At 36.1% G+C, this 25,531-nt stretch overlaps 1 protein-coding gene across 1 annotated transcript in view; it reads right to left on the bottom strand.

Annotated features, from left to right (window-relative positions):
• Positions 1-353: 353 nt before the first annotated feature.
• Positions 354-25,531, bottom strand: part of LOC145983650 (kinesin-like protein KIF3B) — a 42,271-nt gene continuing 17,093 nt past the window's right edge. The window contains exons 6-10 of the mRNA XM_083116711.1: positions 20,009-20,153; positions 18,759-18,891; positions 16,605-16,780; positions 4,179-4,390; positions 354-1,524 (exon numbers count right to left, since the gene is read on the bottom strand). Of these exons, the coding sequence (XP_082972837.1) occupies positions 1,431-1,524; positions 4,179-4,390; positions 16,605-16,780; positions 18,759-18,891; positions 20,009-20,153 (760 nt within the window). The 3' untranslated portion in view covers positions 354-1,430. The remainder of the gene's footprint in view (positions 1,525-4,178; positions 4,391-16,604; positions 16,781-18,758; positions 18,892-20,008; positions 20,154-25,531) is intronic.

The raw sequence follows: 25,531 nt of genomic DNA, 5'->3' as shown, positions 1-25,531 counted from the left end.
AAGGATATCAAAAAGTAATGACTTAAAATTTTTGTCCAAACTGAAACAAGGAGAAAAAAATAGGGACTTTTCTGCACCTAAAATAAAATTTTGGGTTCAAAAAACTGAGTTGTATTTTAATTTTCTTAATGAACTTACAAAAAAACAATAAACTCATGTTTATAAACTGGTAGATTTAGTGTGGGACACGTGTGTTGATTATGTATTATGAAAAGTAATAATGAAGGAAATGAAGTTAAGTGTGTTTGCATGTGTGTTGTCTATATTAAGCATGGGACTTATATTAAAACTTTGATAAGCATTTACCAATGTAAATTTTTGGGTGCAAAGTTCTTTGAAGGAGGAAAAAAATAAATAACAGGCATATGAAAGGTTTTCTTTTTTTGGACCACCCTACTGCACTGTAAAATCTAATTTGCTTGTGCATTTGAACTTATGCTATAAAAGTTGTGAAGATTGTGGAATACACACATGTGAAACTTTTGTTTGCAAAAATACTCAAAAGCACACACATACACAAATTTTCTGTTGATCCCTAAAATTTTAATGAATGGAATAATAGGAAATTATTTTACTTGACACATTTTATTTTACCATCACTGTTACACTTCAAAATTTTTATGCTAATAGTACCTTTACTTATAATAGTCAAGTGCAACATAAAAATGAAATGGTGAAAAAACAAAAACTTTACATCTGAATTAACTGATGACAAAATTGAAAATAAATGAATAACAACAAACTTCATACTCTCACAAATTTACTCTCAGATTGAACACAACTAAAAGGAAATTAATTATAAACACAGCCAAAACTTGTGACAGTTAGCATGGTCACAATGGGGGCCAATACATGTGTGGCATCAAACGTACATTCATGCTAGCGCAAATGTTCCATTACAACATGAGTTTGTTCCCATCAAGGCCTACACATGCAAAATAAATACAACGAACTCAATGCTACTACAAATTCACTCTCACGAGAGATCCAACACAACTAAAAATAAATTATTAACACAGCCAAAATTCTATCAGTCTTACAATAGTTTCAAATTTCTGAGAGTGCTCTAAAATGACTTGCGAGAACATAAAAAATTTACCCAAATACAGCATCCCATAAATACTTCAACACAAACACCCAAAACAGAAGATGAGGAAGCCAAGAAAGTGGCAAGTCTGAAAATTCAACAGCCATAGCACAATGAAGTAACAACTGAACAAGGAATTTGAACATCTCTTCATCATCCAGAACAAAAAAACCATCTAAAGGTACTCTATTGTTGTTATTTTCATCTGGAGGAGGTTCTTCTCCCCCATTATTACCATCAACAATTTGTCTTCCATGACCGTCATTAGTCTCTACAAGTGGATTTAAATTTGCAGGTTGCTGTTGTGCTTCATCATCATCTACAATAGATTTCTGGTTTGAGGCTACTTCGGAACCAGGCCTCTTGCCTGGGGATAAACGATTGATGCAGCGCTGTCTGGCTTTGCTCTTTGGGACAAATCTTTTGCCATCTTTGGTCTGAAACAACAAAAAAACATATTACAACAAGAACACTGCACACAGAACTGTGTGGTTTCTCACAACCACTGTTCATAATATTCAAGGCAATGTCCAACACCATGCATTGGCATCATTGTACTTTTGCCTTGTGAGAACTATTCCTACATTGTTTAGTTGCCTGCATGCATGAATGAAAAGAAAAAAAATGCTTTGGAATGTACCCATATTACAAGCAGTATGTTTCTACATATTAAAACAATATATTGTCAAGTCTTTATAACACAGAATGCTGATAAAACAAAAATTCCTCTTCAAATCAATAACTAGAATTTAATTTCAATGCTGATGTGCACGAGATAAACCTTCCATAAAATTTCACATCAGCCTATCCCATATAAATAAATAAATAATTTTGTGCATGATCTTACGTATGTGCAAAATTCACTACATGCCATGATGGAAACATGGCAACCATTTCTATACCCAATGTGCTAAAATTTTAATGTCATCAGTTTTTAACCACAGAAGAAATCATACCAAAAAAAAAAAAACATTAAAAATTTCCAAAATGGTTTATGGATTGACCATATTTTGTTTGCATAACACAGACATTGTGAAGTATACAACAGAGGAAAAAGGAAGAAGACAAGGTGATAACACAAAAATATGAAAAATATGTAATACAGGTTAACATTTTGCTCCCTAAAATGGACATTATCAATGCTAAAACAGGGGTGAAACAGAAGGGGTGACTGCAGATATCAATCAGCCAGCTTGACCACCCATTCTGCTCTCACTAAAGGATTAAAAAGAAAACAAAAAACATGCAAAACAAACATCTCCCATGAAGAATGCAATAAGGATTTCGCTACCTGTAGATAAGAATCAATTAAGCTTGCAATTACAACCATAACCAAGACATGCAACTTATATATACTTTTTTGCAACTAAATTTCTTACATCAGTGCAACATATCTGCCTCCAATATTGTGCAAGTTGATCAGGAAAAACACTTACCTGGGAACAAATTATGAACAAAAAGATACCATGTTAGCACAGGCAGCTGTCCCCCTTCTCTTCCATAATTTCAAGCATAAAGAATAAGCTTATTTCACAAGTGTCAACTTGGGTTTATGAAACTCAATGTAACATTAATTTTTAAAAAATATGAACACACAAAGCTCTCTATGGACTCTCCTGTTTGGATATAAAGAGCTAACTAATTATTTAACCATATCAATATTTCCCAGGTTCATGTAATTTAATTGTGAAACTGAATATGATATTATGTAAAATATGTAAAACAATGAATGACAGAAGAACAGTCATCTTACAGATGAAGAAAAATATCTGCTGCTATCTTGCAAGTTCATTTATATAAACACACACCACTGAATAACTATGAATTCTATATCCAATCTTAAGGTTTGTTATAAGTCCTGACCTTTGCATGGGTTTGCTGTGCATCCATGAGTTGCATCTAATCATCATTGTCGTGATTCAAAAATAGTGACAAAAGTGATGCAACAGTACTTAAAATTCAAAGCACACCAGCACACATGAGAAACACTTGACTATTTCCATGATTATAATGGTTGCTGAAGAAAGACAAAATTTAAATATATTTTCAGCTTTTGAAAGAGAACTTTTCCCAAAATTTGATGAAGAAACTTTTTAGTATTTGGTAGCAGCAAAAACACTACTCCAAAAATATGTAAAGGTAGTCTCTGGTTTTCATTACTTTGACAAAGGAGAAAATTTTGTATAATTCATATTTAATTTCCACTCAGTAGATAATCTGATAACCTACTTTGCATTACTTGCACTTATTTACAGATTAAATAAAAGCCTTTTTTACAAGTTTCATTTTCAATTACGATACAGTTGAATCCTGATTTTATATTTCTGTATTTTAAATTTTTCCCCTCTACACAATCCAAACAGTAAAATATTACACAATTAATCTCATTTTAAATTTTGAGATTTCCACCTTTGTTGCCAGATAAACCTAAACTAGAGGTTCCACTGTTAATTATACTAATAATAATGCATTGAATTTCTCCTATTATTCAACTTCACCAGCCAATGATTTAAAAAAAAAAGCAAAAGCACAAATTTAGTGTTTAGTAAATCCAGAGTGTCTGTGACGAAGTGTGTTGGTGGATATGATGAAATTGATGACGACATGCTCACAAAGAACACCCATACCCAGGCTGCAATTTGAACCTGGGACCCCTTGTGTTGGAGCACACTGTGATCACCACTCCACCACGGAGGTCGCCAATTCATTACAACCTGAGTACAGCCATTTATTCATCAAATCATATGTTCTTGCCGTGGTTCCTGGGCAATATTTTACAGAAGTAACAAGCAAGGGTAGAAAACTAGTACTTGACATTATATGGGAATTAGCCAACTAAGGGGGAGCACCTTGATCTTCCAGGATTGTTAATTATGTGTATTATAATTAATTGTATTAAATAGGTAATGGTTAACAAGAAGAGGTGCAAGAGCATGCATGGTGCAAGAGCATGCAAGGCAAAAGCCACCACCACAAATGCTTGGGAATAAAGAAAACGATCACCAACACAGAAGCTAGGTGTAATGCGATAAAGACTTCGAAAATGAACAGCCAGCAATGAATACAAGCTGGTGTTCTATTCTATACGCACCTATTTTTCACTTTGCATTTTTCACGTCGACTAGATTTTAATTTTCCACCTGAGTTTAACACTGCAGAACTTGCATCAATGTCAACATCTCGTTCAACAGTACATAGTGCAGCATCTAAAGCTGCTTGAACTTTTGGTGCAACCTTTGGTGTATCATACACAAGTGTTGTCTGAATAGGCATATCCAACTCCAGTGTCATTAAATTTTCAGCCTGTAAAAAGATTGAACTACAACATATAGCATATGGTAATATCAGAAATTTGGAAAATGCAACCTAATCCATAAAAGGGGTAAAATGTCACTATTAAATATGATAGAAAATACCATGTCACATATGATGTCATCAATTTCCTTGAAACACTCTTGAGCAGGGTTGGACACTCTATACATATTTTACATAAATTACCTGAATACCTACATTAAAAAAAAAAAAAAAAAACATTTTACTCAAAAAATTTGGATGAATCCAAATACATAATTCAATGACATTCTGATACTGTATAAACATACATTCTGTTGAACACAGTCTTTCATTTGGTTATTGTGCCTGCCACAAGCTTGCAGCTTGGATATACATATCGCCTCAAGAGATTTACTTTGATTGAAATATTTCATGATTACAAGAAGAGTCATGGAGAAGAGTGCCCTCTTTAAAAAAAAAAGTGAAAGTTAACACTCACGCTAGACTTCTATGTGCATATGTCATACCAGAAACTCACAAACAGGAACACCTGTAAGAATCAAAGTGGATGGTTTCAATCAGTCCAGTGTACACCTGACAGAAAATAGCCCCTCTTGAAACTCACTGCCCACAATGACAAGCTACGTATATATATATTACTGCCTAAACAACAGCCTTAAAGCCAAGGAATTCATAACTTTCTTTGCCAAAGCCGACAACTCAAGTTAGTCAACACGTACAGATCAGTACCAATCAACTTCGCATTTGACTATACTAGAACATAGTTCAACAGCAACAGGACACAACTGCAAGAAATCCAATAAATTTGTACTCTTCTACATGCCTGCCTCATCCACAACTATTTCCAATTTGAGAACAATTTCTTCCACCAAACAGAGGGTCTAGCGATGGGCAACCCACTATCAGCACCCCCTTCAAGCATCATGTCTCACACAGCAGAAAAATCCATACTCACCCAACCAAGTTCATCACTTCTATGTACAGGAAACCATACTCAGGCACCAAATACATCCATTCTAAATTCAAACACCCACCCAAAATAGAATACTGGGAGTGAGGATTAATTCCTATAGAAGAGTATTCACACATTTCCATGGTAGATGCCCTTCAAGACGAAAGAGCACATCAAAGAGATAGGATTGAACAATAGATACACTGAACACCAGCTATCAATGTGTTGTGCAAAAACTGAAGCCCAGTTCCAACACTCACAATGAAGAGATGACCCAAAACACAAATGGATTGCATCCAAAATATCCAAGGCACTAAAACCATGCAACATCAGACTTGCACACAAACCAATATCCCAGATTGGAAGAGCCCTACTGAACTTAAAAGGGATATTACCTACCAAAACTCACATCCACTGGTATCTACAAGACCACATGCCAATGCCAAAACCACTACATTGGCAGGGCAGTACAGTACAAGAATGAATCAGAGAGAACTTAAATGATGGAGAAAAAAAAAGTGTCATCAAGATCAGGCCTTCCATAACACCTCTAATGCCACAAACCATTCCATCTCCTCCATACTTCACCCAACTAGTTCCCTCATGGTTATCGTCATCAAAGAAATGGGTGCTTTCATCCAGCAGAAACCAATGATAAATTCAGACAAGCACACCTGACCTAGCACCCCATACTTAAAAAATTCCCAGACAGCATGTACCTATCACCTGTCCTACAAACACGAAAAATTCCACAACACAGCAGACAGCCCAATTTGCCAATTTCCACCCTCCGGTACTACCAGATGATAGAAAAAGCATTGATGCACTACCATCTCTATCCCAGATGCCTTAACAAATTAATTTGCAATGTGGAATGTCACCTGTGCAATACTAAAACTGCATTTACCATGCCGACCATGAACAATATTTTAGTTATTCCATAAATATTACACTTCTCTAGTTATTCTGACATTAGTTTCTTTAGTAGAATAGATGTTTTATACAAATTTTGACAATGTTAACTAGAAATAAACTATGCATAATGAATCTGTCTAGTAATTTTCCTCTTACACAATCTTTTAACTTATTCATGTAACAATAATAATTATTGAGTAATTTTGATTAATGAAATTTATTAGTAGTAATAATATACCTCTTCCTATTAAAACATTGTCACTATCAATATAACATGTCAGATGGTTGATTAGCATGCTAGGACTCCTCCCAAAACGTACACTCATGAATAAAAGTTAAGCATAATTAAAATATGAGAAAACATGTAATTACTGAAAGGTTAGAATGGCAAAACTTAAAACAAAAGAGCTCTGGTATACAACAGAACACAAAACATCAAAGTGACAACTGTTCTGCATAGGCAGAAATTGACAAAAATGAACAAAACTGGAAACTCACTTTAACAACAGGGTGGTTAATATGAGATATGGTGACTCCCAATGAACATGCAAACTTAGCAGCAATGAGGTGGTTAAAATGCTCTGCTGGCAGTTGACGGGTTGGAACTCTATCACTAATGCATCTCAGGCATGCTCAATAGGGTTCATGTTCTCTGACTTTGCTGGTCAGTCCAGGTGGTGTATATCTTCTCCATCAAGAAAAACATCAAATTCGTTGCCTCGATGCAGATGTGCATTATTGTCTATGAAGATGAAGTCTGGATCAACTGCACCTCTGAAAAGTTTCACATGCAGTCCTGCAGACTGTCTCTGTATCTCTGGGCACAAGAGAACCAGAATATACCCATTCCATCAGCATGACAACATGAGAAAACAAAATGAACTTGACAGGATGGCCACTCTAGGGCCATGATAAAATTCAAGTATAATTCCCAGTTTTCAAGGCAAACTTTCCAAAAATTCAAGGGTACAAGAAGATTTTTTCTCCGTTAAAACCTTATGTATTACCGCCTCTCACCACCCATACATAAACATACACAAATATATTAACAATATAAAGGGTCTGCATAATTCCAATTTATCCAAAAATTCTAATTTAATTCAATTAAACGGTATATATACCTGGGTATATAATTTAAGGTGCAGAGTATACATTTGCCTTTTTACATACTCAAGACTCGAAACACATCTACAAACACAAGTCACAAATGTTACGGGATATACTAATCTACGTAAAATTGTTAACTTATAAGAATTGCAAACAGGAAATTTACCTAATCAACTTCCAAGATATCTTGCAAGAATTCTGTTTTATTTTCCACACAGCTTTCTTTTATTTTCCTTCCTTGATAAAAATGAAAGCTAAACTGTCAAAGTCTTGCCTCAGGGCATTAATAAATATGTATAAATTCAATGTGATTGGGATTAATAAAAGTTACCATTTTTCACATCTACAGAGAAAAATTCAAGTGGAATTCACGCATAATTCCCAGTATTCAAGGAATTCTTGGTGAGTAGCCACCCTGCTTGATGATTGTTCCATGTAGAAGCTGAAATAACACAAAGAAGCCAATAATGGTGCCATCAGCGAAGATGGGCAGCTCCGTACAACCATTGAGCATGATGCCTGTCCACACAAGTATGCCACGATCACCAAACTGGTCCTCTTCCACAATGTTCCTGGGGTTTTACTGGCTGCCATGTTCTCTCCAGACCATTGTGCACTGGGAATTGGTTTGCAAACTGAATCACAATCATCTGTGATGAGCACAGTCTTATATTCATTGAAGGTTCAAATTTGATGATACTGGCTATACAGGAAAGAAGCACACTATGTGCTCTGGAGAGAGTGGGACACAAACTGCATGATGTCTGTATACAGCTCAGCAGCTCTCCTGAGCCTCCAGTACACAGTTTACAAAGAAACTAACTCCTGAGGCAACTGCAAGCTAATAGGACAGGTGTTATGTGGTTAAGAAAAGATATTGGTCTTTTTACGGAGTTGTTGCTCTTGGGCATGGTTGTACTGGCCTCTGACTTACATCTGTGTTGCTGAACCTTCACGACATTCCCGAACCTGGGAATGGCATTCAGGGCTGCTGTGGTTTCAGTCTGTCTCTGCCGGATCAACACTTCTAGGAGTCTGTTTAAAATGCCTGCATCCAGGCATCCAGAATCAAAGAGGCATCTTTGTGCCATGTTGAGACTATACAGCACACTCTTTATAAGACCACCTTCAGCTCACAATGCGAGAATACTACAGACTGAGCCACTCTGGGTCTGGTGCACTACTTGCATTAATCTTTCGACCACATGCCTATTTGATGCTGGCATCACCTGGTGTACCTCTTGCCTATGCAGTACAGTGCATTACAATCCTTGCTAACGATTTACCATGATCACCCATCTTTTCCATTCCATTTTTCTGTTTATGCTTAGCTTTTGGACACATATATTTTAAGATATGTGCCTGGAGAATTTGACAGATTTCTTATGCATTTTACATGTTTTTTTAGGTATTTTACAAATTTTTACATATTATGTTTATATCAACGTTAATTTTACCATTAAGTAGAAAACCTTTCCTTACTTGTAAATATCCAACCCTGCTCTTGAGTAGAGTATAAAAACATGTACCTGAGATTTTTGTTTCTCTTAATTTTTTAGCCTACCTTGCTCCTTCTGCATAAGCTGGGAAATATAGTTACATAAAATATTATACATATAAACATCAGTTGTCATAAAAATGTTTAAAATTTATGGTTCATCAAGAAGGATTATGCAAGATTGTTCAAACCAATGCTGCTGCTATTATGGTTTGAGGAATTTTGATTTTTATAAGTTTTCTCAAAATAGAAGGAATTTTCTGATTGCCTATCCATATCATGATGTGAAAACTCAAGATTTTCTTCTCCCAGCAGCCCATCAGAATGTCTTCTTGTCAATGCCTTTTTTAAGGCTGAGTCAAAAATATGCAAATAGTTTACAGGCAGTAATAATTACATCCCCTCATTTGTCTCTCCAAGGTTAAACAAAACTCATCAGGGTATCTGTCAATCTCAACCTTCAAGAGGCAAGTTCCAAAGATAAAGGGACTGTTAAACAGAAATATTTGCCTCCCAGTGTCTACTGAAATTGACAACTGACAGCCTGAGGTAGTTCTCTTTTAATTGAAACAATAATAGTAGGGCCACATATTTATCACGAATGAAAGATTTCGGTACAAAAACTGAGCACATTTCTGGATCAAAAGCAGTATATATAAAATGGCATTTCAGTGTTAAAATGGTGAATAAAATTCCAAATCTGATTTGAAAATGATACTTATTACACAAAACAAACATTTCCTTTCTAACAGCACATTTATGTAGTAATCAGGGTGTTAAGATTATTCTGTGTAAAGTAAAGAAGTTCATTTTGCTTCTCAAATTTTTACATAATCAAGGAATTTCCCACGATTTTGCTTAACTTACAGGATAATTCAGACTCCAGAAAGTAGTGTGTTGGTAAATAGACTCTTAATTTAGTGTTTAAGAGTTTATTTCACATTTTGCAGTTCATTTCATATCATCTTGTGACAAAACATGGCAGGACAATGTACCTCATACTTTTCAAAACCACGAAAAATTAATATCACTGCATGTTATTTCCTGTTTGTCAAAAATATGAATGGCTCTATGCATGTTTTATCTCACCATGTTATTGGCAACAAATCAAGCTGGCATTTTATTTGTGAACCACATTTATGTACACAGAGTACTGCTATATTTTTCTGAAATCCTTATAATCCTGTTTCAAATTTCAAAAGTTGAATGATTTGTACAAAGGAGATAAAATTAGTTTTAAAAGAAAGTGCAGCTCACACTACAGACTTCAAAATAGAAGGAATCAGGAATTCACTTCATATTAAATGGCCTATAAAATTTAAACCAGTTAAACCAGGGAAAATGTAAAATGGGATACATACTGTGTGTTCATTTCGATCTTCAGCCGAGAGATCGGGAGAAGCGTGGGGGGCAACACTGATCAGCCCCCACCCCCCTTGTAACGTGAACCTTTCGGCTGGCATTCCAATTGTCTCACTGACACAACACACATACACACTGCAATAACACAAACAAGTAACGGCAAATAACCAAGAATAACACTCTTGCGCACAGTACGAAATTAACACGCTCTTGGTTTACATCTGCTCGCCAATATATTCACAGCTCTGTCTTCATCTAGTCGCGAAGGAACAAAAAACTCGAGCTCGGAGATTTCGGATTGCAAGGAAGCTCACGAAAACCATTCACTTTTAACGGTTTCATCTGCAGCGTAATCTTGATACAGTGTTGCACATTCAAAACCTCCAAACGATCCCCATCGACACAAAACTCTTTCAAGGATATAAACTTAAGCAAAACTATGATTAAAATGTTTTCTTATCTGTGGTTCTTAACATCGCTTCTAAAGCGTATTTTTTTGTGTATATAAGGGCAGAACTTGGATGAATTACAGATGATGAATTATAACACAGGTTAGTGCTAGTTTTAAAATATTTATATAAATGTCTGGATATGTCCATAAAAATAAGCGGGCATTACAGGCATTACAGGATTGACTGATTTTGTGTTTTCAGTCCACTTTATGCACAGTAAGGCTAATCGGGACTGGACCTAGAGTTTAAAGTGGGATCCGAACCACTATGTGCCTCCACCGGGTATCGAACCCGGGAGTGTGTGTAGAATCTGCTCTCTGCTCATTGCAATATGCCACAAATAGGGTATCACGTAGTAATAATCACGATCATTTGTGGAGGTGATGTGATCAGCATCACCCTCCGGCCACTACGTGCCCCGCTCCTCAGTGTTTCACCCAGGTACCTATCTATTGGAATCTGAGTGAACCCCAAAGTCGCGCTATGTAAGAACATTAATGGAAATATTTCCACCCAATATCACTCACCCCGGGAATCGAACCTTTGGCGATGAACTTCACCACGCCGACTATAAGATAGTATTGATTGATTGATTTGTTTTATTTTACTTCGCTTCTTGTGCCACTTTTTGTCTAATTTGCGAAGATGAGGATGATTGATTATGTGATGAAATTAATGAATGGCCACTCACAAACACCCATGCCCAGGCCAGGATTCGAACCCGGGACCCCTGGCGTCGTAGCGCGGTGTGATAAACACTCCGCCACGGAGGCCGGCTCTAAAATAATATTATAATGGTATACAGTATATATGTATGTGTGTTAAAGGGGCGGGTGCATGGAGGTTAGTAATACAGGGTATATCAGAAGTCCCTTACCACCCCTTGTAAAATCTGCATTTTCATGGAATTTGATATGGGCGATACAAAATAGGCTCAGGGGGACACCTTTTGGAGTATGTCACGGGGACGACCGCCATCTTGGTTCCGCCATCTTGAATTCAACGTTTTTATTTAAAATGATAGGTGGGTCATGTGATATGTGACCATAGGCTAGAATTTCGTCAGGATGTCAAATCTGAAATCAGATTTCATGTAACTTCATTTGGTAAAAAGTTATTGGCAACTGAAAGTGATGTTTACCTGTTACAGAATGTGCTCCACATGTTGTCCGTGCTGGGCCGTCCCCGTGACATACTCCAGGCCTATTTTGTATCGCCCATATCAAATTCAAAATCATCACTGCAGATTTTACAAGGGGTGGTAAGGGACTTCTTATACATCCTGTATATATACCTACACTTTAATAGAAGTAACACTTTTGGATCAATTAACAGAACTGCTTTTGGCCATTTTGAACACATTGTGTTCTAATATTGAACAGTTCCAAATATGTTAAAGTGAACAATAATTCAAAATGCATCTTCCGGGACATTTTCCACTCTCTTGGAACATTTTTTAAAATTTAATCAGTACACATTTCAGGTCATATAACGTCCGATCCTTTGTGTAGACCTTTTCTATTAAATGACAGTGAAACTCAATAAAGGTAACACTGAAATATCTGGAATATAAAGGGGATCTTCTAAGCTCCTCACTTCCCTTTCAACAATAATCCCTTATTAGTTTGCTTTTTTGTACTCGGAACTAATTTACTATAAATCTATTACTCGGCTATTAGTTTTCGTTAACCATCTACTAAAAAAAATTGCAGTTGGTGCACGCATAATACTCTTCTTTCTTGTAAATGCGAATTTTTAAATGATGCAACTCAACTGATATTTTTAGATTCCCCAATATTATATTTCATATTTAAATTTTTGGTGACGTTAACGTTTTCCTCGTAAAGCTTGTAAAGAGTAAAAATTGAAATGTATCACGAATACACTGTATAAATAACACGTACAGTTCACCTGCTTATTCTCACCGCTTGCTGTGTGAATAACACTAGCACCGGTTTGTTCCCATAAGGGGCCCCGTGGAGTAGACAACGTGGATGAAGGATTGTTGCTTTTAGCATCTACTAACATTGAACACAGCAGTAAATAACAACATAGAACATTGACTATCTGGAGTAAACAGTTGGACAGTGAGTTGGAAAGCAAGAATATCTCGGTACTTTTCCTCTGACTCGAAAATTTGCGGAGCAAGGACACGCTTAACGGCAAAGAAGGGTAGAGCAAAGCATTTTGCGTGGCTGGAAAAGGCTGGTAGCGGAAGTCGCATTGCCCCCTCCATGCAGTCCCTTTCCCTCTCACACGTTCATTGGTCGAGCCATCTAGAGTCACTACTTGCGCAGAAGTCTTATTTTCGTTCGCTTGCTCTACAGACTTCTTTGACAGAGTTACAATTTCAAGTACAATGCGTGTTAGAGCTCTCACAGCTCCACTTGTAATCAGTATACCTACATAGAAAAAGGAAACCGATTTCAAATGGGTAATACAAAACATGGCAACAATCAACATTATTGCTGGGAGAATAAAATTTCCTTAACAATAGTTGAATTTTTTGCCATTTTTTCCAAGCATATGTCATGCCACCACGTAATTTTATTCTATACTTTGTGTCTTGAATTTTTGGAGCAAGGCCGTGCACAACGGAAGAAAAGGGAAGAAAACGAGTTGACAGAGCAAAGCAGTGAGCGCTGCTATAAACGGCTGATAGCTGCACTTATTTTCTCTTTCACTGGTTCATTGGTCGAACCCTCATGAGTCACCACTTTACCAGAGACTTGTTTTCGTGCTTGCTCCAGAGACAATATATTTTGAGAGCTTTGAACAGTTTCCGTACTTTTTACGTGCATGTATGTTGATTATAGAGAAATAGAAAAAAATCGCAAAATCTGGAAAAAACCTTGCGTAGAATATTTGATGAATTTTGTTTAGCCTAAATTCTGACGCATGTAATACCTTTTTGTTTTTGGTAGAGAACATAATTTTGCGGAAAGTCATTGTTTACTTCCTCTTGTTTGGAGACTCTACGCATAAAATAGTCGAACCACTGTTACATTTCCTTCTCTTCTTGGCATTGAAGAGAATGTAAAATAACCATTTTTGCTGAAATATGAACAAAAACAACGTCCATTTCTTTCGCAATGCTCTACATGTTTTTAAAGCCCAGAGGTTGGATCTCGTCCCCGAACTTCCATTGGCTATTTTCTTACTGGGACCAAGCGCGGAAGATTTCTTCTTGTTTTCCATTTTGTATGAGTAAAAATGAACAGCCAGCGTTTTCTCTGTTTTTCTTCCCCCTCTTTTTTTTTGCTCATTTTCGGTCGGCGCAGTTTCATGGTTCATCTCCGATGTTTGTAGAAAAGTTTCCCATTGACTGGGTATTCCGGCCTACGGAGGCTGTTCGCAGTGTTGCCACTGCATTATTCTGAAATGTAGTCAGAGGAATTTAATCAAAAAAACAAAATTAGGAACTTCGTTTCGTATTTGTCCTTTTTTTTAAAAAAAAAAGCTTACGTTAACATCCACAAAATATTAGGTTAGCTTTATTTGTGCGGTTAAATACTGTTTATTGAATTGTGGTTTTAAGTACACTTTATGCACAGCTACATTAATCGGGACTGGGCCTACAGTTTAAAGTGGGATCCGAAACACTGTGCAGTGTGCCTCCACCGGGTACCGGACCCGGGACCTCTTGAAAATACTGTTTAATTTTCATATGCTTATTTATTTAAATTTACCACCCTCAATGTGAATTATTGTATAACCATAACTGAAAAGTCAATTTTCCAATTTTAGTTTGATCCAAATATCTCTAATTTTACATATTTATGTAGTAATTTCATGGGTAGTAGTTTTCTAATCTCGTTCATTTAATAGTACTAATACAATATCCCGTTATAACCGTACCCAGCAAAAATTGGTATAGTACTGTTAGTGTTGGTTATCTATATGCGAGGACGTTCAGCTGCTAGAAGAGAACATGCTAACCTCGGTGACGGACTGGATAGCCGAAGGTTCCAGGTTCGAAACCTGATCAAAGCATCATGTGTATCATTGTGATTGTCCCGTGATCCAGTTCATCATTCATCCTCATAGCCGCAGGTTTGATTAATTCTAAAACTTTAAATTTGAAATTGATTGATTTGGTTTATTTTAGTTCACTTTTCTTCCACTTTTTTCTAATCGCGAAGATGGGAAAGAATGATGATATGATGAATTTGAGAAAGGACAATCACTAAGAACACTCATGTCCAGGCCAGGGTTGAACCCGAGAACCCTGGTGTGGTAGCGCGATATAAACAGTTCAGTGTTGTTAAGTATGATACAGTGTAGGTACAGTCACGGACATTTCTGGTTTATAACAATCCCATTGACTTCAACGGGATCATTATGACCCAGACATAATAATTAGAACTTTAGAAGTCTAGTGACTAAGACTTGCTTTTATTGAAATATTGATTTTAAGAAATCTTGGGGGGTTCTGTCATAACAACAATTTAAAGTTTTAGAATTAATCAAAGCTGTTTGTAAGTATACCACTGGTGTAATGGGACAGATTATTCAGTATTCTATCAGTATCTGTTGACATGGGCATATTAGTACAATTGTGAACAATTTTACCAATTTGATATTCTCCTAAACAGCTTGTGATTTAGTGCACATGTATGCTGATTCTATTGATCCTTTGGGAAGGTACAGAAGCCATTTGCAGATATTCAAATAGTTTATAATATTTAAGAAAATCAAGAAGCCTGCGGCATGTGAAATGCAGTTTCTACTTGCAGACTTCTTGCCTCAAGGCCCAAAATTAATGCAGGTATCTACTGAGACAGGCTTAAAAAAATCCATCCTGCAATCCAGAATAAGTGATGTGGTATGCTTAGGCAAGGATTTTTCATGATTATTGATTATGCCCACCCACACACACTGCTGCTACAATCTAAGATCTCATCACAAAATTTGGCTGGGAAAAATTCAATCATCACCCTTACAGCTAAGTGATTTCCATGCGTTTCTACATCAGAAATCCATCCATGATGGCTGGTGGTTCTACAATGAAAACCGTCAAATAAGCTTTACCACATGGTTTGCATTGCAGGCGGTATTTATTCTACCATGAAGGGATACAAAAACTGGTGCACCACTTTGACAAGTGCCTCAACAACAATGACATAACTATGTTGAAAACTAATGTTTCGTATGAACATCAAATGACAGTGTAAATGGTTTGTAAATAGAATGGCACATTGGAAAGAAATACTTTCTGGATAACCCTCACAAAATTCACGAGCTTTGGTTTTGTAAAGTACATGTCACTAAAACAGTTTCCTTTTCTAAAGTAAAATTCTTTGCAGTCACCTAGTTACATATTTATATTAAGAGAATAATAGCCTCATTCAGGCCCACCCCTACTACATTCTCTATCTTAACCCTTTTTTTCTTAGATGATGTGATCAGCATCATGCTCCAGCTACTTTTACCACCCTGGGTACCCATTTATTTGAGGCTGGGTGAATGCCAGAGCCACTATATGCAGAGACAAGGCTAGAGTAATTCCAACCTTAGATAATCCACCCTGGAAATCGAAGCCAGGTCTCCCAAGTGGCAGTCAGACACCCTACTGACCAGACTACTGTGGCTCCTACCTACATATGACCACATTACAAAATACACTACTGCCAAGACAGACAGAATGAGTATCTGAAGCATTGGTACATATAAAAGACAAAAGTCCAGTGGTTTCAAATCCAAACAATTCATCACACATTTTATGGCTTTAATCTGTACATACCAAACCATCTTGTGAAGTTACAAGTATACACATGGTGGCATTATACTTCCATTGAACTGCTATGTAGATTTATAACATTCACATCAAAGCACAACTGCTATGATCCAATACTCGAGGATTTTAATTGATTAAAGAGACTTGAAAATGATTGTTAACTTTTGAGACAAAATATAAATTCCAAAACTGCTACTTACACGTAGTCGTGCGATCTCTTGCTGAAATTCACGCAGAAGAGCATCTTTGGGATCTTCGTTGATGTGAGGATCATTCTTGATATTTTTGGCTCTATTGGCAAATCTCAATGTAGTAAGTGTATTGGCAGGACCAATATTTGCTACCATCACAGTTTTAGAGTTTCCACCCAAGGAATCTGTCAAGAGTAATCAGAACAACAAATTAATACAGAAAGAATAGCACCTCCTTTGTGTGAGTGTGAGGGAGGGGCAAGTGCAACTATAACTTAGCATATAATATTTTAAAGAAAAAATATTTTACTACTCTAAAAATTAAACACAATTTGGAAAAAACAAAATATGATCATTGGAGTTCATATTGAAATGTAAAATTTAATTTTACTGACCTCATATGCAAGTTTTGATCGAAATCATTTTTGGAGACAATAAAACAATTACATAAGCATAAAAACCAATACCTGACTATGTTGCATATAATCTTCTCTCATCCTAGTGGGACATTGAGAACCAGCATTGGGAAATTACACATATTCTTTTTTTACTACATGACAATGTGTCAAATCAGGGAGGTGTTGACCCTTGACCTTTTGGATTTGGATCATATTTGGTGAGTGGATGTGAATTCTAATTTTATGAAACAAATCTGTGCCATTTTTAGGAATTTCAAAACAATAATGGATTTACAAAATATGGTATTTTCAAATTTGTTTATCTCAGGAATGAATTACCACTATGGATCTCGGTATGAACAAAAGTGGCAAATAAAAGGTTTGTGCAAACAATGTGAAAATTGAGAATTTTCCAACCATAGTCTTAAAGTGTGTCCCACACCATGGTTGTGCAGTCTTAAGTGCAGGTTTAGTCTCCTGGGGAAAGCATAATAACATTTCTCCTGAGATTTCAGCCTGTGTATGGGATCTGTGGAAACCCACTATCATGAGAAAATTGGGGAGCTAGAAATGAGTAGAGTAATCTGGTCAGAAAAACCTACAATGACAGACAGGGGTTTGCCATGCTGACCACATGTCACCCTGTATCTGGTTGGATGATTGCCCACCTCTGCTGAGGCCTCTGGTAGTGAGGTCTGCAGTCTGTCAGTCAGCACTGGCCCTCATGGGCTCTTACGCTATGGGTTACTGTTATTAGTAGTATTAAAGTGTATCACATTATAAAACTATTGATTTGCAATGTCCATGAGGATCACACAGGAATTAGAAATTTTATCTTTAATATATTCATTACCTTCTGCTTTTAACTTCATGATTAAATATGCCAGAGACATCTTTATTTACAAAAAAAAAACCCTGTTATTTAAGCATGTTTACAACATCATTGAAATATTGTTTTAAGTCCACTTTATACACAGTACACAGAAAGGCTAATTGGGAATGGACCTACAGTTTAAAATGTGGTCTGAGCCAATGAGTACCTCCAACTGGTATAGAGCAAGGGACAGCTTGATTACAAGGCAATGATGTTACCACTATGCCATCAGGGAGACCCTGTTTACTTCATTAATAACCATTAGTGGACGGAGTCTTGCACACGTGTATAGCCTCTGGACGGGACTTTTCAGGCACTCACTTTTCAAACTTGGCACATAAATGTATAAATACTGATGCATATATTGAAGAATGACTTTCTTTTCTTCTGGCCTTAACCAGCTAAATGAAAAGATATACCATTGTAATACCTTTTGTAAAGGCATATACGATGAATAAGCATAATCATCAATCTCATAAAAAAAAATCTCCTAGCATTTTCCACATTTTACAGGCAAAGAATCAATATTTTTCAGACCAAATCACTGTGGCAATTAATGTATATGTGTAAGAAAGTCACTATACCTTAGCTGAACACTCACACTTAAAATCCCACATATAACCAAGTTTTAGAATATTCCCTTCACATGTAAAGGTAATAATGAGGAGGGAAAATGAGCAGTAACAAACTGTTACATAGGGGAATGAAAGCAACTAAGTAACAGTAGTAAGCTTTGATGCGATATATGCACATTAACTAAAAAACATAACACATGTTACAGTAAAATTTAATAATATATTAATTGATATAACCATACACAAAACAGTCCCCAAAACTGCAACCAAGCCATTTGGAATACTAATCTGACTACTACAAATCTTGAAGACTTACCTTGCAACAATCTTGTCAACTTGGAATCTCTGTAAGGGATATGCAAACTTCTTCCATCCATCAGAGCAGAAATCACATTTCCTAACGCAGACAGTGACAAGTTGATTTTAGAAGCTTCCTTTAGCCTTTGGCCCTGGAAAGTATATACTATATTATAGTATGTAGAAAACAAGCTGAATAATTAAAAATAATTTACACATAGGGGCATGCATGTTTAATTTTTGAAATGTGCAAGGTGCATTTTCCTACCATCTTCTGTCATGAAATGATGCGAAATGAACTGCAAAATGTGAAATTTAGAGTTTACTTACAGACGTGACACTTTCTGAAGAGTGAATTATCCTGAGTGTAATGCAAATTACAGAAAATTGATAAATTCTGCTGTAAACATTTTAGATGCAAAAATGAACTCCTTTGCATGGGTATAAACTTAATACTCTAAAAACTACATAAATGTGCTATTACACAGGAAATGATTAATTTGTTTAAAAACTACAGTTTTTAAAATCAAATGTAGGGTTTTATTCACCATTTTAACACTAAAATGAAATTTTATATACCACTTTTAATGCCTAGTTTTTAACTTAAAACTTGTATTCACCAAACATATGAGACACTATTTATATGTAGTTTCTTACTAAATGTGCTATCTATGTAGTTTTAATCCATTTTAAAATAACATGAGAGAAAACATCTATGACATGAATTACCAAGAAAAAATAGAGGGTTTGAATATGAAACTGCGGATAATGTATCATCAGATACATATTAATGGCCATCAAACCAGCTATTTACAGCAATTTTGAACTTAATTAATTTGAAAGACAATCAGAATACAGTGGAACTCTGATTTAACATTCCTGAATATTATGTTTTCCTACATTATGCATTCAATCTTGATGGTCCCAATAGAGCAAATGCTTTAAAATTTTCTCAGATATTACATTTTCCAAAATTTTAAGTTTTTTTCACCTTGGTCCCCTTAAGAACATAAAATCAAAGTTTGACTGTATTTCTAAAATAATACTGATTGCATACAAATACAGCTGATCACCTGTGTGTACACATTTGTCTATGTAACAGAAGTAGAAAAATCCCAGTGACAAACTGAGTATCACGAGACTCTCCTATGTTACCTGCAGGAACAAGGCCTCAAGTTTCAGAACAATATTACCCATTTTATGTAACACAAACAAATCTTGAAAGTTCAAAAAGCCAGGTAGAATAACAGACAGATCTATATTCCATACCTTTGCTTGTCTTTCACTTCCGGCTAGATCAACAAGATTCAATTTCCCAACTCTTATTTTATTCTGTTTATCTGCCTCACTACACTCAACAGTTATGATGAATATAGCATGTGATCGTGAACTGTGAGCATTCATGTTAGTGGCCCTGCAAACCAACAGAAATCACATTCAATTAACTGTTACATATCTTAAATACAACAAATACATTTATGCTGTTAAACAAGTTTCCCTGATAGTACAAAAAAAATCCTGTCAAATTTAAGTACGTAATTGCAATTCAAGGATATACTTGCACTCATATTTTATATAACACAAATATTTGTAATGAAATTATACACATCGAGGAAAAAGTAAATATACCACAAAAATGAAAGTTTTGTAGTAGAAAAATATGGTCAGGCTGCAAAATATAAAAAAAATCATTTTCTGTGGTATATACCGTTTTTCCTTCCATTTTTATCTAAAAGTTCTTCTGGAATAGTGAAATCATGCTAGTTAGGTAAAAACATGCAACAGACATAAGTTAAATGCAGTAGAACCCTGGTTTTACATTTTCCTGCATTTTGAGATCTTTCACCTTGGTACCTCCCACCACAAATGCAAAATCAAGGTTCTACTACAGTTGGGGGAGGACAGAATAATCAGTACTCTACCAGTATCAGCTGATATAGGCATATTAGTGAACAAGCTTCTCGATAAAATTGCCAATAATTTTACAGATTTGATATTTCTATGAATAGGCTGTAATGTTGAGCAAAATTATGCCCTTTTTTTATTAATTCTGGAAATATGAAGTTCTAATTTATTTGCCATTTTTCTGTAAATGTCAAAATACAGAGCTTATTTTTATATGGCAAAATTTATTGCATTAGCTTGGTTACATGCATAAATTAATGGGGTGAATGAACAACTCAGGTTCTACATGGAACAGCTGCAACATTATATCAAATGGTAGAATATTGGTTAACAGTATTTTTTTTTAGTTCTTTATTGGAACCTGTTAATATCCTGTATCTGTCCATCCCTAGCATAAAGTGTGTTGGCATTCCTGTGTGAATAGTAATGATTAAGTAGTAGTATTTACAGTGGAACGCTTATTATATATTCCCAGAATTTATATTTTACCAAATTATGCATTCAATCTTGTTATAAAATTTTCCTCAATTTTACATTTTCCCGCATTTTTTTCAGCTTGGTCCCATGAAAAATGTAAAATCGAGGTTCCACTGAACATGCAAGAAAATATCAAAGCTTTCAAGACAAACACAATAATGGTAGTTCCTCCTGATTAACCACATGGGACACAAATTCTCCATATCACCTCACAGTAGCTCCTTGACAGCTAGCTAGAAACCACAATTCGTGTACATACCATTACAATATGATAAATAAATATTTTACATCTGAGATTTTGTTCAATGTCCATCTGACTAGTAAGCACAATTGGAGAAAAAAAACAACAACAAAGAACATTTTTTTTCAAATTTTGGGAAAAGAGACATGCTGCAGTAAATAAATACACAGAAAGCTTTAATGTAAAGCTGTTTTGGTTGCTCTATTCATTTTGGTGGCAACTACCACAACCGAAAAAAGCTTTGTGGAAAAGTGAGTACTAAGTTCCTTGGTATTTTTAACACTTTTTCGTTTAAACTTTTTTTTTAACCATTTTCTTGTTTAAATGGAACATTCAGTTATAGTAATAGTAACAAAGAGATAACAGTGTTAGATATACTTTTCATGCACTAATGGTCACATTAATAATGTTTTGTTGTTTGAAACAAATTACATTACTGTATCTGAATACTGATACAGATAAAATACACATTGCTTGAATCTTACTAGCACATGAATATAAAATATCTCCCTTTCTTTTCGCATGGCATTCCCCTCTCTGATGTGCTGTTCTAAGCACACTAATTCAATCACATAAACATACTAAAGATATCATAGCTACAATGAATTATTAGGGTGGTACTAGCAGCTCACATTATTGGGGGAAACAATTTGTAGTATATTATCACTTTGTATCCCAAAGGAGAAGGGGGCAGATAGCAGTACATCGGTATAGCTCTGAACTGTTTGGTGTACTTGTAGTATGTACACAGTACATCCTCTAGATACAGAAAGAATTACATAACCTCACAATATTTACAAATTTAGGCACAAACATTACAATCTTTTCTCAGCTCCAGCTTCAAGGGAAAGGATGGAAATGGTGGCCTAAACAGCAGTATAATTCTTTAAAGCATATATCAGGCACTATACCATAAAGACACAAGGGAGGTGTGGAAGTAGTAGACACATTTTCAAGCTCAGCCACCTATAGCTTCATAACATGCACTCCGTGTGTTTTGGAGTAGAAGCCTTTCTATGTAAAAAGTGTGCTTGATACTACTGAATTGTTCAAGTCATCGAAAATGAAGAAGATGGCACTGTGAGGGAATAAAAACTGCTTCTGAGCAAGAACTATTATAGAGTACTAATCAGTGGTGTCCAAAAACTTCCCTTACATGACATTGGTGTCCTTGACTACCCAATATCACTCAAAGCCATTTTGTAGAGTGACATACCAATAAGATAACAATTTGAAGTAGCTATAGAAACTACAAGCATGATTTCATGGACAATATAAATTATCAAGTCAGTTTGCTAGAAACATATACATATAAAACCAAGGAACTATGGATTATGATTATAACAGGTTATGATTAGTACCCATGGATCAGGTGGGAAGTTTCAAACAATGCTCATGCATAAAGCAGCTCTGGAGCTCACCCAGTCTCAAGCAATTGGTAACTTGGGGGGCAACTCTGAGGGGTAAAGGTGGCCAAATCACCAATCCAATAATTTATACCTGGATCTCCAGTGTAGCAATCATATGCCCTGCTGGAGAGAACATTTCAGTAATTGTGTACAGTGAAATCTCAATTATACATTATATGGAGGACAGAAGGGAAAAAATGCATAACTGAGATAAAAGTATTATTGAAAGATAATTAAAATGTAAAAAAAATCAGGTAAAGACAGAAAGTAAAAAGTACTACATATGTATATACTACATTTATGTGTGTATAACATGCACCCTCATTTTGATTCAGAAATATTGCAAAATATTGAATATAATGCACAGTACAGGTTCAGGTTCAGGTACAGGTTCAAGAAAAGCTTTTCTTACTTGTAGGTCATAAAGTTGTTGCTATGTCCATCAAGAATGAAATGCTTGCATATGCATGAGTCACCTATTGTTATGTGGACCAAGATGGAATTTCTTTCCCTGTATACAATGAGCCACCCTTCTGTATGTTCAGCATTCCAGAACTTTTACCTTTGTAGCCAACTTGTTTATTCTGTGATAGGACAACACAAGATCAAAATGGGAAAGAGGGTGAGTTATACTGCTGCTTTCAAATTGCAAGTTCTGCGATCTACTCAGGACAACTGCAACAAGACTTCAGCTCAAAATTTCAAGATTGGTGAGACAAGTGTAAGAGACTCATGATTTGCAGCATTTGGGAAGTTTGTTTACAATTATTTCTCATGTGACAAATACCAATGATTTGACTCTCATACACACTCGATCACTGCCACATTGGCACCAGTTTTCTTAGTGATGCAAAACATTCGGTGGAAGGGGGGTGGAAGGGGGCAATAATGAGAAAAAGGAGTTTCACTTTTACACTTTTTTTAAAGAAAAATATTAATGCTAAAGAAATCCAACTTGGCTGCCTAACCTTTCCGCAAAAATTGAAAAACTGTGGTCATAATTTGTATTTGTGCCTGTTGGTAGGTAATACATGTTGTACGCAATGACCAGAATTCGCTAGAATCTGTTCGTGATTGCTATATTCAGTTTCTAACACAAAATATTTTTGAGGAAGCTACTTTCCATTATTTCTCATGCAAAAATACCAATGATTTGGTTCCCACATGATGGGAAGTGCACACTCAATTGACTCCAGAATGGTATTCCATGTGACCTTGAACTTCCAGAAGTTAGGTTTTCATGCTAGAGGAGGGAGGGTTCCCGGGAGGGGGAGGATTGATTGTTTGATTGAGTTTATTTTACTTCGCGTGTTGTGCCTCTTGGCCAATTTGCGAAGATGGGGATGAGTGATGATATTGATGAATGGACATTCACAAACAACCAAGCCTGAGAGGGATTCGAACCCGGGACCCTTGGCATCTTAGTGCGATTTCTGACCACTCGGCTACAGGGTCCGGTGGGAGGGGGGAGGAGGTGCACAAGTTGCATTTGTCACACCTCCCTTGATGGACAGGAAGGAAAAACAGCACTTTTTGCATTCCCCGTGAAGTTGAAATGGTTCGGTCCTTCTGCTGCAGGTTCAGACAACAGGTGCACTGTTGCCAAACTGATGCTCTCTAAATGCTGCCTTCCATGGAGTTTGGGCACAATGTGTGTGACTGAGCTGTGTTTGTTCGCCCTTCCCCTCCACAAAAACGCGAGTGGAAAATTTACAACGGGACTCGGATCACCATTCGCTTCATTGCCACGCATTTACGGAATCCTTCATAGTTGACATGAATGAAAAAAAGATGGAGGGGGGACTTGTTTGTAAAAACTTTTCCATTCATCTTGTTTGCAATGTTGAAAATTGAAAAAAATAAGGATTTGCCATACCGGATAACAACAGCACTTTTTCTTCAATGGAAATTCGTTTAGATTTCTAAGGAAATATGATTGGATATAGTTAGATTATTTTGAATCTGAAGTTTTTTCATGGATGCTATATAATTTGGTTATCAGAATGAAATTGAAAACGCACAAGCTAAAGTGATCATTTTTTCCTATGGGCAGTTAGGGAAATATTTTACTCACTGATGTAAAAATATTCATGTCAAATCAATTGTGTGGGGGAAAGGGGGGGGGAAATTGAGATAAATAATTCATCTACGTGAGGCAGAGAATGTTTTCTCTATGCATATTGCATGACTCATATGTTGTAAAGTGATGGGACCAGGAAAAATTTGTGAATAAACGACGGGTGCAGCAATATTTTCTGAGAGCAGCCAAATTTAGTGCATATCTAAATTCCATTAAAATGCATATTTCGGCCAAAATAGCAAGGGGGCTCCCCAAGAGTGGTGCTGATCACATCACCTTCAAATCAGCAAAAATTGAAGAATATGTGGGGTAAAGGTGGCCGGAGAATGGTGCAAAGTGTATGGGAAACTACCTTCACCTTTTTCTCATTTGCAGGATGGGGGGGGGGGGGTGGCATTTGCTATCCCATGGCCCCTATGGTATCATCACTAGTCTTGTAATTACTGAAAAGTGCCAAGTATTTCTGCCCCGATTTTCTTGCCCGTGTGGAAGTGAGAGCCCCTTACACAAGACATCTTAAAATTGGTTGTGTGGTCCTTTCTTACTGACACTTGAGTTTCACCCCTCCCTTATGCTTTTTACGTTTCCTGCAATTTAAGTTTTCTATTTACAAGCCCCTAAAAAATGTAAAATCAGGGTTTTAATGTAACATATATATAATAGTACTCAACTTAAGGGGA

This window comes from Lepisma saccharinum, chromosome 2 (genome assembly GCF_977018435.1).
Source record: "Lepisma saccharinum chromosome 2, izLepSacc3.1, whole genome shotgun sequence".
In the NCBI taxonomy this organism is placed as follows: domain Eukaryota; kingdom Metazoa; phylum Arthropoda; class Insecta; order Zygentoma; family Lepismatidae; genus Lepisma; species Lepisma saccharinum.
The sequence above is the reverse complement of the archived record's forward strand: the minus strand, read 5'-3'. Positions and strand labels throughout refer to the sequence as shown.